This window comes from Rhipicephalus microplus, unplaced genomic scaffold (genome assembly GCF_043290135.1).
Source record: "Rhipicephalus microplus isolate Deutch F79 unplaced genomic scaffold, USDA_Rmic scaffold_32, whole genome shotgun sequence".
Classification (NCBI taxonomy): Eukaryota; Metazoa; Arthropoda; class Arachnida; order Ixodida; family Ixodidae; genus Rhipicephalus; species Rhipicephalus microplus.
The window spans coordinates 4,259,590-4,276,592 of record NW_027464605.1 but is presented as its reverse complement, the minus strand read 5'-3'; the positions used below and the strand labels follow the sequence as shown (position 1 = coordinate 4,276,592).

Genomic DNA, 17,003 nt, shown 5'->3' with positions numbered 1-17,003 from the left:
TGGGAACAGAACATCTTAGTCTGTAGCACCACCATTTTGCCTATGGCACAGCGACTCCTCGGGGACTTCCAGCTGCAAGTGGGAGATCAGCAGCTGCCGGTTCGAGGCCACGCCAAGGCACCAGGGGATACATGCAAGGGCGTCATCAACGTAAACCCTGCTGAAAGCCCGGAGAAGATAAAGTCTGAACTGTATTGGCCTCGAGGTACTATCCTTGCGGTCCGCAAACTCGGAGATTCCGCGGCGGCGGTGGTGACTTTTGAGGGCACGAAGTTACCCCGCTTCCTCTTCTACCACTGCGTGGCGACGTATATCCGCGCCTACAAGAAAACGGTCCCTGTTTGCACCAAGTGCGGTACCATCAGCCATCGACCACCTCAGTGTCCTCACCCCGCTCCAACGCAGTGTGCCAAATGTGGAACCCCCGCACCTGCAGGTCTCAATACCCATGACTGCCACCCCAGGTGCCTCCTCTGCCACGGCGCCCATGAGACTGGGACCAGTGGCTGCACGGCAAAATATAGAGAACGCAAGCAGCCCTCAACATCTCCTCGAGGAACCACCTCATATTCATCACAGCCAGACAGCGGCACCAACCTGCATCAGTCGGCTCCACCACTCCACGCCGACACTCAGGCATTCCCACCGCTCGAAGCAGCAGCGGCGGTACCTCAGGTGAGCAGTTGGGCAGGGAATGCTGCTTCTAAGCCTCTCTCACCCCATTCTGTCGATCCTCCTTCTCCCGGACTTGCGGCCCTTCGCCAGCAAGTTGCGGCACTTCAAGAGCAAAATTCTCTTTTACCTAAACAACTCGAACTCTTAAATATGCGACTTCAACCCCAACAACAGTGTACTGCAAGGTCATCCGGTATTGCCTCCGCTGTCCAGGTGGCTACGTCAGCTACGTCCAAGCTTAGTCCTTGCGCTAAGTCCACTTCCATTAAACCGTCGGTTCAAGCAGCCATGTGTACTCCAGCACTCGGAACCGGTGCCGCATCTACTCCAGAAGCTCTTGAGGCTCCTGGGGCACCTCAGGTTCTCTTGCCCGCTAACCGAACTCTCCCTAGCGAGGAGCGCGCCCCGTGCATAGAGGAACGCCTTACGCGCGTCGAAGTTTCCATTAATCACCTCCTCACCAGCTTCTCTGTCCAACGCATAGTAGTAGAGGTTACCCAGGCTATTCAAGCCTGGGCAATCACCCAGTTTCAGCCCAAGGCATCGCGTTCCCACTCCTGCTCGGTGGGCAGTGAAAGTGCAGCTCCACGGCGTCGTCGTAAGGTGGCTACCACCACCCCGCCGTCGGATAATCCAGCCTCTGTGCCCCCCCCCCCTGCCTCTGAGGATTCCGAGCGGGACATGGAGGGCCAAATATAAAACCTAAGACAATCACGATGGCTACCAATGGTACGTCCCATTCAAACATTGCGTCTAAATTCGAGATCATACAGTGGAACCCTGGAGGCTTCGGGAACAGGCGAAAGCGTTCACATCTTTCCCTTTTCCTCAGCTCACTTGGCTCTCAGCCGGCCGTCTTGGCGCTCCAAGAATCTGGCCCTGTTCCATCCCTTCTGGATACTGCTCTTATGTAGGCGGCACCACCACATGTCTCCTCGTGCATAAAACCTACACGGCGATACATATTGACCTCGATCTGGATCTTCCTTATATTTACTGCATTATATCAGTGCTGTCTCAGCGGAGGGGCCAACCATCAATACATATCTTAAACGTGTACTGTCCCCCTCGCCTTGCGAGGGCTTCGTTTGCGCATCTCTTCCATCGGGCGTTGCGTATAGCGGCCCGACAACCACTGGTGATTGTCGGGTACTTTAATGCCCCCAGCCCTCACTGGGGTTACCACTACGAGAAGGCCCGGGGCAGAGAGCTCAAGGAGCTCATTTCCTCGCTGAGCCTCACGCTTCTTACCGATCCGGCACAACCCACACGTTCCGGCAACTCGGTCACGCTAGACACATGCCCCGACCTCTCCCTCACCCGTCACATCCGCGATGCTACATGGGAAAATTTAAGCGAAACCCTAGGCAGCGATCACTTTTTACTACGCATTTCGTTCACACTGCGGCAGAAAATGCGCCAACACTGGGGCCAGCCCGTCTCCCCGATTGGACTCAGTTCAGAATGCAACCATTTCCCGCCGTCCTCTCCTCGACCGTATATGCAGCGTGGGCATCATACGCCCTCCATTTGAAACAAGCGAACACTCGCACCCTTGCAACCTCTAATGTGACTCCTGCAATCGATCCACACCTCCTACATCTTTGGCACGCTCGCCGCGAGCTCGTAAGGCGCTGGAAACGCAACAAACTTAATCGGAAACTTCGCGCTCGCATTGAGGCGCTCACTGCAGAGGCGGCCCCATACTCTGCACAACTTTCCGGTGCTAACTGGGCAGACACCTGTTCGAAGGCTGCAAACCAGATGAGCTCTAAGAGTGCGTAGCGACTCTTTAGAAGCCTTCTCGATCCCTCCACCACCAGGGGAGAAACGCAACGCCAGCTCCGCCGTGCTCTGCATGCCTTTCAGGGCACTACGGATCAACCCGCGCGAGAACTTTGTGACCGCTACATCTGCCGCACAATTGATCCAGCGGGCCCAGCATATACGTATTCCGGCGCCCATAACAACGACCTCGACGCCCCATACACGATTTCCGATTTACGATTTGCACTCACGAAAATGCGACGGGGCACGGCCCCTGGACGCGACGGAATCACAGTATCGCTCCTGGCAAATCTTCCCGACCAAGCACACCTCTCGCTACTCCACCTTATAAATTCGATATGGGACGGCTCTCCGTTGCCAACGGAATGGACCACATCGGTCGTGACATTCATTCCCAAATCGGCAAAGTCCGTTAGTATCGAGGCACTGAGACCCATCTCACTTACGTCCTGCGCAGGCAAACTCATGGAAACCATGGTTCGCGAACGCCTTTCCGCCTACTTGGAGGCAACGAGGACCTTTGCCGACACGATGTTTGGCTTTCGCCCGCATCTGTCGGCGCAGGACGTCCTGCTCCAGCTTCAACACGATATCATAGAGCCGACTACTATGCGCCATAACGATAAAGCCGTGCTCGCTCTCGATCTCCGCGGGGCGTTCGACAACGTCAAACACAGCACTATACTCACTAACCTGTCTACCACAAACTGCGGGCAGAAGACTTTCAACTACATTCGCGCCTTTCTATCACATCTCACCGCCTTCATTCGCCTTAATTCTACCGAACACGGCCCATACTTATTAGGCACGCGGGGTACACCTCAAGGGGCAGTCCTGTCTCCTCTGCTTTTTAACCTGGCGATGATGAACCTCCCCTCTCTTCTAAGCGAGATCGAGGGAATACAACACGCACTATATGCGGACAATATCACAATCTGGAGCAACACCGGCTCCTTAGCGCAAATCGAAGAACGCCTGCAAAAGGCTTCCCTTCTGGTGGATACCTACGCTGGTTCATGCGGCCTGGAGTGCTCTCCAGCTAAATCGGCTCTTCTTTCAGTCTCTCCGCTACCGCCGCCTAAAATTTTTCTTCCGTCCGGGCCCGTCCCGTCAGTGCAAGATATTCGGGTTCTTGGCCTTCACCTCACATCGTCCTTGGATCCAAAGGGCACAATAGCAGGCCTCAGACGCACCAGCGAGCAGGTGAGCCGCATGATACAGCGAGTGTCTACCAAGCCCGGCGGCCTCCGCGGGTCTCAGTCCCTCCGATTGGCCCACGTGTTTGTGACCAGTCACGTCCGCTACGCCTTGCCTTACCTTCGCCAGCGTCGTCGACACCAGCACCAGCTGGACGTCCTTCTTCGTTCAGTATACAAACGCGCTCTGGACCTACCTATTGCAACTTCCAACAGACGATTCGCGGCTCTGGGGGTACACAACACCTTTGCAGAGATGCGCGAAGCTCATCGCGTTAACCAAATCAATCGACTGTCGCAGACGCCTTCAGGGCGCCGTCTTCTACACAGGCTTGGCCTTAACCCGATATCTGACCGAGACCCTCTGCAGCCGGTACCAGAGCTCTGGCGTCAAAAGCTATGGGTGAAACCTCTACCCCGTAATATGAACCCCGACCTCCATCCTGGCCGTAGACTAACACGCGCCGCGGCCCTTCATACGCGACACTCCGATCGTCCTGGTGTTTTCTACGTGAACGTCTCGGGTCCCTCCCCCTCGGGTCCCTTCACGGCTGCCGTGATTACAGAGGGCAAACACGTCGATGGCCTCTCCTTTCGAGCAGACACAGTAACGCACGCTGAGGAGGTTGCCATAGCTTTGGCCGCCTCTCGCCCTGCCTCACGCACCATCCTGACGGACTCGCGCTCGGCCTGTTCTCAGTACCTTCAGGGTTCCATTGCCCCGCTGGCGGCTAGCCTACTACAGGCAGCCTCTTGGCGCTTTAACCCTCATCCCATTCGTATAGTCTGGACCCCAGGCCACTCGGGCCTGCCCGGCAACGAGGCGGCAAATGCCGCTGCCCGCGCTTCTCCTGTCCGGGCCGTTGCCCCTCCATGTCCCGAGACGGAATCTGGCAATACCAACCTGACGCGCTTTCGCGAAATTTTGGCTCATTACCGGGCTTCGCGCCGCCTCTACCCGGGCCCCGCACGCGCTTTGGAGAAAGCGGAAGAACGACTGCTACGCCGCCTGCAGACTAACACCTTTATCAGTCCGGCGGTCGCCAGGCACTTTTTGCCGGAAATCAATGGCACCTGCTCGACCTGTCATGTCCTCGCCGACACATATCACGTCGTAGCATCGTGCCCAGTTTTTCCCGTCCCTTTCTCATCCCCTTTTCCTATCCCAAGTAGAGAGGCTTGGGAGGAGCACCTGCTCGGCTGCTCTACCTTGGCTGCGCAACGCTCCTTGGTGGAGTGCGCACGGGCAGCTTCCCGCTTCACTGGCGTCCCGGAATAAGGTCTGGCCACTCTAGCACGCCGATGGGCCACGTCGGCACTCTCTAGTAGACTTTTTCTGAAATAAATGTTTTTTACCACCACCACCGCCATGTCATTCGGTACCGCGTCGTTGACTGAAACGCGCTTCACGTTTGATGTGCTCGCGTCTAATTCAGACGTGAGCGTCTGGGCGGCTGCCATGATGGAATCGCGTTTCTGCAAGGGTAGTTGCTAGTGGCCTGGTGTGGGACAGAAGCGTGATGCACGTTACCGAACGTTACATAGTAATTTCGAACTTTAGTACGCATGAATCAAAGTTCCCGTAGTAGAGAGACAGAGAGAGAGACACGAGAAATAAGGAAGGCAGGGAGGTTAACCAGATGCTAGTATCCGGTATGCTACCCTACACTGGGGTTGGGGAATAGGGGGTTGAAAGAGAAAGGGAGAGTAAAAAATAAATAAGAGAAAAAAATTGCCCGCAGCTTCCCTCGGGGGAACACTGAGGAGGATGCGGAGCATATAATTGGTTAACGGGGTGTTAAAGTGCGACTTACTTGGGTCGATGGCTAAATTGGTTAACGTGGTTGTGAAATGGGGTGTTATATTGCGACTTACTTGGGTCGCTGTTGTCGACGCTTACGTTTCAAAGCGGCCGAATTCGGTGCTGCTGCTCGACGCTGACGTCTCTCAACGGCTTCACGTTCTCTAAGTTGAGCATCTTCCGCTCGACGCCGACGTTTACGTTCGGCGTCGCGAGCTCTTTTCCGCGCTGCCTTGTCTTCGGACGACGACTTGGTTGCGGTTCCGCCAACACTTTGGCCGGCGCTGGTCGAAGGGACGTCAATCATTGCGACCTCGGATGTCGACGCGCCGTACAAACCAACCAACGAGCGGCAACTGAGCGAGCGAGCACCGACCTTGAGTATATATACAGCGCGACGGCGCATGCACTGTCAGCTGTCGAATGTTCGAGAAGGGGGAGAAGCGCAACGGCGCATGCGCGCGTGTCAGCTGCCGATGTTCTCGAAGCGCGACGGCGCATGCGCGCGCGTCAGCTGCCGATGTTCTCGAAGCGTGACGGCGCATGCGCGCTACATTATACAGCTAGCGAATGTTCGTGAAGAGGAGAAGTGCACGCGGTGTGTAGAGGAGGAAGGGTGCACAGATAGTGGAGGGGTGAAGCGCGCGCGGTGTGTAGAGGAGGAAGGGATGCACAGATGGTGGAAGAAGGAGGAGGAAGCTTGCGGACGGCGCCGCACTACAAGCCTCGAGTATTAGATGCTCCGCATCTAAAACACCGACACACACGCACGCACAAAATCAGTCCACTCAGAGGCGTTCCGACAGGCCAGTAGTTCGTAAGAAGCCCAGTAGCGCTTGCACGGCTTTCTTCTGTGACGATGAGTCATGACGATGGCGCAGTATACTTTCTTCTGACAGCGGCTGGTCATCTAACCTGTTTAGTTTATTAGAAAGGTGTTGTCTTTCCAGGTTGTATTTCGGGCAGTCACACAGGATATGTCGAATTGTTTCTTCATCTCTGCAGTGTGCACAGTCGGCAGTGTCGGCCATACCTATGCGGAACACGTACGCACGGGTAAACGCGACTCCCAACCATAGTCTGCACAGAGAAGTAGCGTCGCCTCGTCGAATTTATGTTGGAAGCTGCATGCTTAACGTTGGATCAAGGAATCATAATCTTGTATGCGTAAAGAGAGGCTCATTCCGAAGAGCCAGGGAGCGTTGGCGAGCAAGCATGCGGAGCCTCCTAGCAGCGTCCGTCCTTGAGAGAGGTATTGACTGGTCGTTGTCTTCTGTATGGGCTGAACGGGCAGCTTGATCAGCTCGTTCGTTACCGATAATTCCACAGTGGCTTGGCAACCACTGAAATATAACGTGGTGCCCTTTCTCTGTTATATGGTGTAGCATTTCTGCGGTTTCAAATACCAACTGCTCGTGTGGACCACGGCGTAGATTTGACAGAAGTGACTGCAGTGCCGGCTTGCAGTCGCAAAAAATCGTCCACCGTTGCGTGCTCTGGTCGTTAATGAAACGCAGCGCAGCGTGAAGCGCTGCAAGCTCTGCTGCCGTTGTTGTGGTTGCACATGCCTTATGTGTGTTCTCAAAGCTTCAATTTCAATATGGGTCTGCGCGAGGTGGTCTTTGGCTATAGCTATAGTGGCCATTGTTGAGGCACCCTGAGGCAGACCTAGACATATTCGAAGCGCCGGTGCTTGAACGCTTTGTATCATGCGTCGACTTGTTTTGCTGGCGTTTAATAATGTAGGCAGGCTGTATCGTAAAAAGCCGAGGAAAAGCACCCTATACAGTCGTAACATAGCATTAGGCTGCATTCCCCAAGTTTTTCCAGCGAGAAACTTGAAAAGATGGCATATGCCTGTCGATCGCTTTTTCAAATACGTCACATGAGAGCTCCATGATATGTCTCTGTCGACTATGACACCTAGAAATTTGTGAGATCGACGATACGGTATATTTTGACCGTTAATTGACACTCTGTAATTCGACATGGGTTTGCGCGTAAATACCAGAAGAGCGCACTTTCCGGAGGAAACTTCCAGGCCTCGATTGCGTAGATACAAAGTAGTTGCAGTAGCAGCTCTCTGTATTCTCGCTCGTAACTGCAGGCGAGTTACCGCAGATGTTCAGATGCAGATGTCATCAGCGTATGTTGATAGATAAATATTGTTTGGTAGGTGCGTGTGGAGAGCGATTAGTGTTATATTGAATAGCACAAGGCTCAGTACACCACCCTGAGGGACGCCACGACAATTGAAATGTGTAGACGTGTTCTCGGTCTCTGCACTCACAAAATAGGATCGCATTTGGAGATAACTGCGTATCCACTTAAACATTCGGCCACCCACTCCAATCTCTTCTAGTGCGGTAAGGACGGCTTCATGTGTAACGTTATCATAGGCTCCTTTAACGTCAAAGAACAGAGAGGCGCAAAGACGCTTATGGCCTTTCTCGTGTTCAACGTACGTGATTAGGTCGATGACGCTATCGATCGATGATCGACCACGTCGGAAGCCAGCCATGGCATTTGGGTATATCTCATGATACTCCAAGTACCACTCGAGTCGGCCGAGGATCATTCTCTCCATTACTTTACCCACGCAACTAGCCAATGCGATCGGGCGATAGGAGGAGAGATCCAATGGTGATTTGCCAGGTTTTAGTAATGGTACTAGACGACTAGTTTTCCAACTTAAGGGGACAGTGCCCTCTAGCCAACAATCATTATATAGCTGAAGTAGAGCTATTCTCGCGCGCTCACCCAGATGACACAGGGCTCTGTAGGAGATTCCGTCAGGTCCTGGTGCGGAGGTCTTGTTGCATGAAGCGAGTGCTGCTTTGAGCTCCTGAATGGTGAAAGGGTAGTCCATACAGGAGTCACGTGGTGGCGGACAACTGCTCGAGAGTGGTGAGCTGCTGATGGCTGTAGTTTGCCCTGATAATCCGGCACAGAACTCTTCAGCAACGTCCAGAAATCTTCAGCAACGTCCACATCTGGTCGATTTTGGTGAAGGGCAAAGGCCTTGAATGGTGACTTCTGAATGGGCGATGACCGCAAACCTCTAACCGTCCTCCATATCTGCGATAAAGGCTTACGAGGGTCGAGTGACTCGCAGAAAGTAATGCAGCGTTGGAATTCTAGCTTGTCCAAGCGACATTTGATCTTCTTCTGAATACGTCTAGCAGTCAGTAAATCTTCTATGTCCTTCGTGCGCCGGTACCTTCTTTCAGCTCGTCGTCGCAAGGCTCGAAGCCGCTCCAGCTCTATGTCGATGTCCATGATTCTTACAGGGCATGGGATCGTACACACAGTCTCTTTTACAGTGCTCTTGATGGCCTCTCTTGAATCGGATATGTGTTCTTGGCATTGGTCTTCCATACGGGACTGAAATTTTTTCCAGTCCACTCTTTTAACAATGTCGCGCACTTTAGGAGGCGACAATCTTCTGATCTTGACGTATGTTGGAATGTGATCACTCCCGTGCGTTTCTATATCCGTGAACCATTCAGTATGTTTCACTAGGCTTTGCGAAACAAAAGCCAAGTCGAGACAGCTAATGTATGTGGAGCCACGTGAAAATATAGGACTGCCATCATTCAGTAACCAAAGTTGGTTGTCGGAGGCAAAAGACACCAAGCTTCTGCCTTTCATGTTGGTATTCTGACTTCCCCATAATGTATGATGCGCGTTAAAATCCCCAATGATAACACATGGGTCAGGAGTTAACGCTATGATGTATCGTAATCTTTTTTGATCGAAACGGCTTGATGGTGATAGGTATGCGCCAACCACAGTGATATTGAGCCTCCTCTTTTTCACTCTTAAGCATACGTATTAGTTTCCATCATGAGGTGGTACAGGTTGAAGGATGTAAGTGAGGTCTCGGCGAATGTACACCAGAACCTTGCTGCTTTCAGTAACAGTAGGCGACATAAAAGGTTCGTATCCCGAGAGTCGTATTGCACTCGATAAGTTCGGCTCACAAATGACAATTACGGGAAACATATTGACGTACACAAATCGACGAAAGTCACCAATGCGCGATCTCAGTCCCCTGGCATTCCACTGCAGTATTGCTGCTTTACGAACCTCATCCCGGAAAGACAGTGGTGGGTTAGCCATGGTCTACTCTAAGGCTGCTAGCACTGGACTAAGCGCGTCCAGTACTTGAAGGGCACTTTTGGCTGACGGTGTATTCATGTCGCTTAACAATATGCGAATGGTGTCCACTAATGATCTTAGCGTCACCATCACGCGATGATCTGGCTTCCCGGCCGTTGCAGCATTTTGTGCTTGTTCTTGAGGCGGCTTCTGTTGAGGCTCGACAGGTCGTGTAGGCGGCTTCTGTTGAGGCTCAAGAGATCGTCTAGGCTGAAGGGGTGGCCATTCCTTTGGAGAGAGAGATCTTCCAGCATCTTCTCTTTCAGAGCAGATGTTTGCCGTGCTAGGAGCCGCGCCTGTCGGTTTCACTTGAGTTTCTGACTTTCTCGTCAGATTTTGCACTGTCCTTCGTGAGGACCTTCGACGATGACGACGCCTTCGCCTTACTTTTTGCGCAGCTTCTCTGTGAGTCGAGTTGTCTCGCACCATTTGCCTCAGAATATCAATCTCTTTCTTAATCTGAGGACAGTCCTTGGAGGAAGCACTGTGAGCTCCTTGGCAGTTGGGGCATTTCAACGTAGTTGCATTACAGTCGTCTTCTGAGTGGTGTTCAGCGCATCGGGGGCACACGGCGGAATTTCTGCAAACGCCCTGCACGTGGCCAAACTTCTGGCACTTGAAACACTGCATAGGCTTCGGAATAAATGGGCGAACCTGGTGACGGAAATGGCCCACCTTCACGTAAGAGGGAAGACAGTCACCCTTGAACGTTAGTCGCACACAACGAGAGTTGCCTAGGCGACCAGCATGCACAATGACGTTGTTTTCACTCACTGGTTTTATCAGTACAGGAAGATCTTCATTGGCGATTTCAATGTCTATGTCATAGATCACTCCTGTTACGGTGTCACCATTCGCTGGTATGATGGATCGGACTTTGATGTTTCCCAGCTCTGACACATGCTGTAGCATGTTCAGTGCACTTGGGTTCCTCACGTCGACTGCCAAAATATTCTTCCTCGTGTTTATCCTGATGTCCTTAATCTCGTTAGGCACAATGTTTTCAAGGTACATGGACAGTGCTTGCCTGTTGAGGAAGCGTAGATTGGCAGTAGTAGTCTGCGGCACAAACAGATTGGAATGAGGCCATCGCTGAGGCGCTGTCCTCACAGTGGCTGTACTTGATGCCGATGATGCGTTCATGATTCTTCGTTTGGCCTTGCGGTAGAGCACAGGTTCGAAGTCGTCTTCCGAGGACTCGTAGTCTGATGCAGAGTACAGCTTGGTGCCCTCGCTCTCACTAGATGGATTTCCACGCTTTCTTGAAGCAATGCCCGTGGATGAACTGGTACTGGGCGGGATCTCCGGGGATTGTACATCCATGACCACGATGTAGGGGGCTGAAGACCCCGCTGGTGTTCTGTGGAACGCAGAAAAAACAGCACAGACCACAAGATGTGTTCCACAAGAGAATTACCCGTAGTAAGTTCGCGTATGGCGAAGGGCGTTGATTGAAGAAAACAAAACAAAACATACAGCCTCTCCTTTGCAACTCTGCGGGTAGCACTGTTCAGCTCAGCTCCTACACGGAGAGGGAAAGAGGGACACAAAAAGGCAGAAGGGAAAGGTAGAGAAAGTGTTGCGACAGGTTGTGGGTGCTTCCGTACGATGGAACAGCCAGAAAAACTCCGCACATTCCATCGCGGGCGCGTGCGTGTGTCACCAGCACGTCACCTACAGGCGTGCACGTGACCTACAGAGAGGAACCAATAGCGCGTGAGCAATCATGCCGCTGGCGCTGGCGTCCTCCTCGCACTCTTCCTTTTCCCTCTGTCTTGAGATGAGCGGCCGGCAATTTCAATTTCGCGCCCGGAAGTCTTTGTGGGGCACAAAGCTTGCAATCTTGAATCCATCTATATTGCGGGAGTGCTATCACCCGTGTAAAGTTGTTCGCGCCTCGCGGCGCACGCATTTCGCACATAGGCCGCATTTCGGGTTTACGACTATCGAGTGCTAGGTGGCGTTGTGCTCGCGACCGTTTATCACCACCATCATCATCATGGTTGTTAGAACGGTAACGTCAGCGGTGACGCCTGGCAGTAAGCCTTGTTGGTGGCAGGGGAGAGAGAAGCGGTTCTCTTTGACAGGTGGCGGTTGGCGCGAACGGTTGTCTCTAGCGGTGGATCCCCGGTGCGCAATACCGCGGGCTGCGCAGTGAGGGCCGTGGCGAGTCAAGCGCTGGCGAAGCCGCCTTGTGTGTGTTCTTTTGTTTGTTATGTTTTTGAGTGTTGTGTAATATTGTGTAAGGCAGTGTTAGCGTGTAGATCACAATTGATGTATATTAATCCGGCTGACCATATCGTCGTTCTAAAAGTAGCTAACGAAATGTTTCTGTTGTTTTGTTTAGTTCCGACCGCGTCTACTCTGTCCGTTCACTCCAAGAGCGTGGCGCTCACCACAGTGAGGCCCCACAATATATACACGCACACACGCACGAACACACATGCAGTCTAAATAAATTGTCTGTCTGTATGTCTGTCGGTCCATACGCCCGTCTGTATGTCTGTCTGTTCATTGACCCTGTGAGCACTCCAAGTACCACCATCTCGCATCTTCTTATATATTCATCATATAGAAGTATCACCATCCAGCGTACATTCCGAGGACTAACCAGGAAGTGACTACCTGCTGCTACTACATACATCGGGGAAGCACGACCCGTGGTATGACCTCCTAAGCATGACCCACGCACATGCTTAGGAGGTCACCACCTCACTGTGTGTTAGGATGTTTACGAATTGCGCCGAATGTGTAGCAACCACGTGTTATAGGAGCTAGTCACACAGGCCATGGTCATGATGCGTTACTTTTTTTTTTGCTTCCAGAAAGCGACCCCGCCAAATAGGAGCACTGTGAGAAGAAAGTGAAAGAAATAAAAGGCGCACTTGTAAGGCCACCCGATTACGTGATTGTAACGCAGTGGATAGCATGGCCGGCACGTGTTTTGCGATCGAGAGGTTATGGGCTCGACTCCTTTTTTTAAAAAAAACCCACCAAAAGCTCTCATGACGACCCTATTACATGGGCGGACAGACACCGCTTTGTTGAGGAATTCAAACGTTGCAAAAAAATTCTGAAAGTAAATGAAGAGAAGCAATGTACAATAATCATTTTCAAACACAAACATCATGAAACAGCAACCGCATTTACCAGAAAGTAACCTCAGATGACGACAAAAAGCAAAATTGACATACTATGATTATGTGGTAAGTTGAGCATAAAGAAGATTCTGTAATTTGCCGTGGTTGTGTTTCATGGCGATGTGTGATTGTAATGTGTCCCACTCGGTATAGTTGTGCATGGCAAAAATTAATGAGCGTAATGTGAAGACGGGTAGTTTGTACGTCTGACTTTATATGTATGATCACGACCGTGGGGAAAGATAGCTAGCGGTGACTGAAAGAATTCGTCGTAAAGAGAATAATGATGACAAAGTTTATGGAACAGTGATAAACTAGAAATTTTTCGGCAAAGTGCGAATTCTCAAACTCAGCGTTCTTCAACGTGGTCACGGGACTGTAGTGGAAGTAATTATAAAAAATCAATCGCACACCACGCTTCTGCAGGGCTTCTATGGTATTGATGACATATATTTGTTGTGGGTCCCAGATGGCAGATGCGTATTCTAATTTTGGACGGAGCAACGTTGTGTACGCTACTTTTTAACAGCTTTTTTTTTCTTTGCCATCTTATCGCTTAAATTTCTTGACGTCATTTTTGTAACCGAAACATATACGTGGGTGTTGCCCCATCTCATCATGCTTTCTGTGGTCCCGCTAGGCTGGACCTTCGACTGTCGTGCACATTGGACTTCCAGCTTTACCCCTTCGACACGCAGAAATGTCACATCATTATGCGACCATGTGAGTGCGTTTTTTTCTTTTATTTACTGAGAATATGTAATCTTACGAGTAAATTAACTAGATTTAACAAAGACGTCTTGCTCACAGTGCAAAATGAGCTGCCGCAGGTTTATTCTGACGGACGCAATTTTTCGCGAACAATGAAGGTCATCGAATGCGTGTTCAAAAAACGTCGCTAAAATACTGCCCAATAGACTGTTTAAAAGGCTACTATACCACCTATAAATTTCTGTTTGTGACGTGGCAGTGTTCTATTAGTCAGGTTCTAGTACTCCCACTCCTCCACTTTGTTCTCTTGTTTGTTTCTTTTTGCAAGGCTGCTCCTTGCTCATCATCCATTTTCCTTTACCCTTCCCCTGCCCCTAGTATAGTTAAGCAAACCAGATTGTTGAAATCTGGTTATGTTTCATCTTTTCCCTAATTTATTTCTCTCTGACTTTTCCTAGCATTACTTATTCATTCATTCACTTATTGGTATCACATGACAAACCGACGATCTGACTATGAGACACGCCGCAGAGAAATGCTAAAGAAATTTAGATGATCTGGTGATCGTTAACGTGCTCCGACACCACACTGACTCGGCAGAGAACAACGCATTGCGGTAGATTACGAGACACTGAAATAGTAGAGGAATACGTCTACTTGGACAGGTAGTAACCACCTTAGCTGAACCACGTGGATGAAATAACAACAAAGAATAGGTAGGGATGGGGTGGAGCACATATGGGAAGCCTTCTGAAATGATGAATGGCAGTTAACCACTATCCCTCAAAAGGAAGGTATATAACAGTTGCATCTTGCCGGCGCTTACATACGAAGCAGAAGGTTTGCAAAGAGGGTTCAGCTTAAATTTAGCACCACGCAGCGAGCAATGGAAAAGAAAGCGATAGGTAAACAGACAGGAAGAGAGCAGAGTGGGGCAAGAAACAAACGGAGAATAAGTATATCATAGTTGAAACAGAGAAAAAGAAATAGATATGGACCGGGAGCGTAGCGCGTAGACAGGATAACCACGGGTCGCTGACTATGTTCTGAAAGAAGGCAAACCCATTAAGGGGAGACAGACTATTAGTTGAGCAAATGAGATCAAAAAGTTCACGGGCATAACGTGGCAACAGAAAGTACATACCCGGGTCGATTGGCGGTACAGGGGAAATGCCTTTGCTGTGTAGTGGGCATAGCCCGGCTGATGACAATAATGGTGGTGGTGATGATTATGATGATGATGATGATGCTAGGTCCTAAGTAGTTTTTAGTCAATAAAAGTAAGGAACGCTGTTGCAAGAATCATACATAGACCTAACATACAAAATTCCGAGAAATTTCGTGAACAATGCCGCAAAAATACGAAAACAACACATTCAAGTTCGTGACGTCACACGCGGCATTTCGGCGCAAAATTTAAAAATGAAACTCTGACCATTTCGTCCGCCATTATTAAACCCATGGTAGCCAAATTCACAGCATTAGAGCTCTAAGAGTACAATTTACCAATCTAAGCCGATTGTTTTGTTCACTTTAGTGGTCTTTGAGGCCATTTCTCTTTGCAAACGCAGACGCGTACACAGAGAACGAGATCGCCCTGATCTGGAAGGAGGACAACCCGGCGACACTCACGCACCCACTCACTCTCTCCGAGTTCATGCTCGTCGACAGCTACAACACCACATTCATCCAACAGCTGCCAACAGGTTAGACCACTTTTCTCTTACTCTTCAGTAAATCTAGCACCAAGTACCAGAGTTGTGTCTCTTTCAAGCACCTCCAGCTTTCCTTTAAAAAAGAAGGGGGGGGGGGGGGATAGAAATAAAACTGGCTCATTATATGTTGTTCTGGTTCAGATTAAACTATAATAAATACATAGATAGCGGAGCGTTAGTCAAGATATGGACCAAAGACGTGTCAGGATAACTGATCAAATTAATTGAATTGGTTGATTGTAGTAACAAGTGGTTTTATTGCTGGGAGCTGGGATTATTGCGGCGCATATCGCAACCACACACTCCTTTGTGTGTGACCTCAGATCCGCTTCGGCAGAGCGACGACATATCAAAGTTAACATTAAACAATACAGCCGGACACCCGAACGCCCAAGCACGAAGGCAGCTATACTAGGCACCTAAGTCATGGATTACGTAAGCCCCCTTCATGTAGAAAGTAGTGAAACTCTCCTCCTCTTCGGCGCTTTTATCCAACAGGCTGAGCCTCCTCTCCCCACAGACCGAGCCTTCTTAGAACCCTCTATCAAACGGCTGCCGTGCCGTTTGATTCGCCGCCGGCCCCATAGCCCGAGTCTCCCTCACATTCATATTGCAACATGTATAATACCAGCCTCCTGAACCATGTGCGTGTGTGCCCGACGAAGAGAACGATGATGATTTGTAGGGTTTAGCGTCCCGAAACCACCATATGATTATGAGAGACGCCGTAGTGGAGGGCTACGGAAATTTCGACCACCTGGGGTTCTTTAACGAGCACCCAAATCTGAGCACACGTACCTACAGCACTTTTGCCTTCACCGAAAATGCAGCCGCCGCAGCCGAGATTACATCCCGCGACCTGCGGGTCAGCAGCCGAGTACCTTAGTCACTAGACCACCGCGGCGGGGCGACGAAGAGAACGAACACCTCCCGCTACTCGCTCTCCGAGCTGAACCGGTCAGCTGAACGACCGCGGTTGTAAATGTACCTCGTGAATATTCTACGGTGCAAGTGCCACGTCATTCAATTGGCGTAACAATATTAAGAATGCTATGTCACGATGATAAAGCGCGTGACGTTTGTGACCGGGAGGAGCCTGAAGCAGGGTGATCAATCACGCGATGAATGTACGCGAGCTAAATGTGCGGCAGAAAGAAACACGGCCCGTGAGGCACTAGGCGGGAGAGGAGGGCGTGCAGTGCGGCAAAACATAAAAGACGGTACTTTCCAACAATTTTCAGAGAAATTATGGTTAGGGTCAGCTTCATTTTTTTTTCTCTTTTTGACCCTTCGTGTGCATGCAGTGATTCCAAAACGTTGCACTGGCGTTCGAGATGGTGGCTTTCGCAACGCGCATAATCTATCGCCGAGTTCTAGCAAATTAAAGCATCTGCAACTTTCAGGGAACTTCACGGTTCTCCAGTACACGTTTGTGCTACGACGTCTGCGTGGATACCACCTCATTTACGTGTACCTTCCCAGCAGTCTGATTGTTTGTGCGTCGTGGATTTGCCTCTGGCTAAAGGTGAGTGAGAAGGAAACCTTCTGCTTGAACAAGCGCTTCCATGAGTAAGGCTATACGCCACCATATGTGAGGCTGGTTTGATTGCACACCCTGCGGAAGTGTCACGCTTATATTACCATATTGTCAACAGCCCCGTGATTTGTGCACAAGGTGATCGTGAAGCTAAACACGTAAAGTACAAAGCGCTCAGACTTGTTACTCTTATGGCGCGAAACATTGACATGCACCGTCAGAAGAACTGGCAGTAATAAGTTGCAAGCTGCAAATTTTGGCCCAAAGCAAAACTTTTGA

General features: G+C 50.6%; 1 protein-coding gene across 1 annotated transcript in view; it reads left to right on the top strand.

The window, feature by feature from the left end:
* The window catches only part of LOC142786780 (glycine receptor subunit alpha-3-like), a 29,302-nt gene that overhangs the window by 11,942 nt on the left and 357 nt on the right, over window positions 1–17,003 (top strand). The window contains exons 3-5 of the mRNA XM_075884422.1: window positions 13,402–13,484; window positions 15,044–15,178; window positions 16,591–16,712. Of these exons, the coding sequence (XP_075740537.1) occupies window positions 13,402–13,484; window positions 15,044–15,178; window positions 16,591–16,712 (340 nt within the window). The remainder of the gene's footprint in view (window positions 1–13,401; window positions 13,485–15,043; window positions 15,179–16,590; window positions 16,713–17,003) is intronic.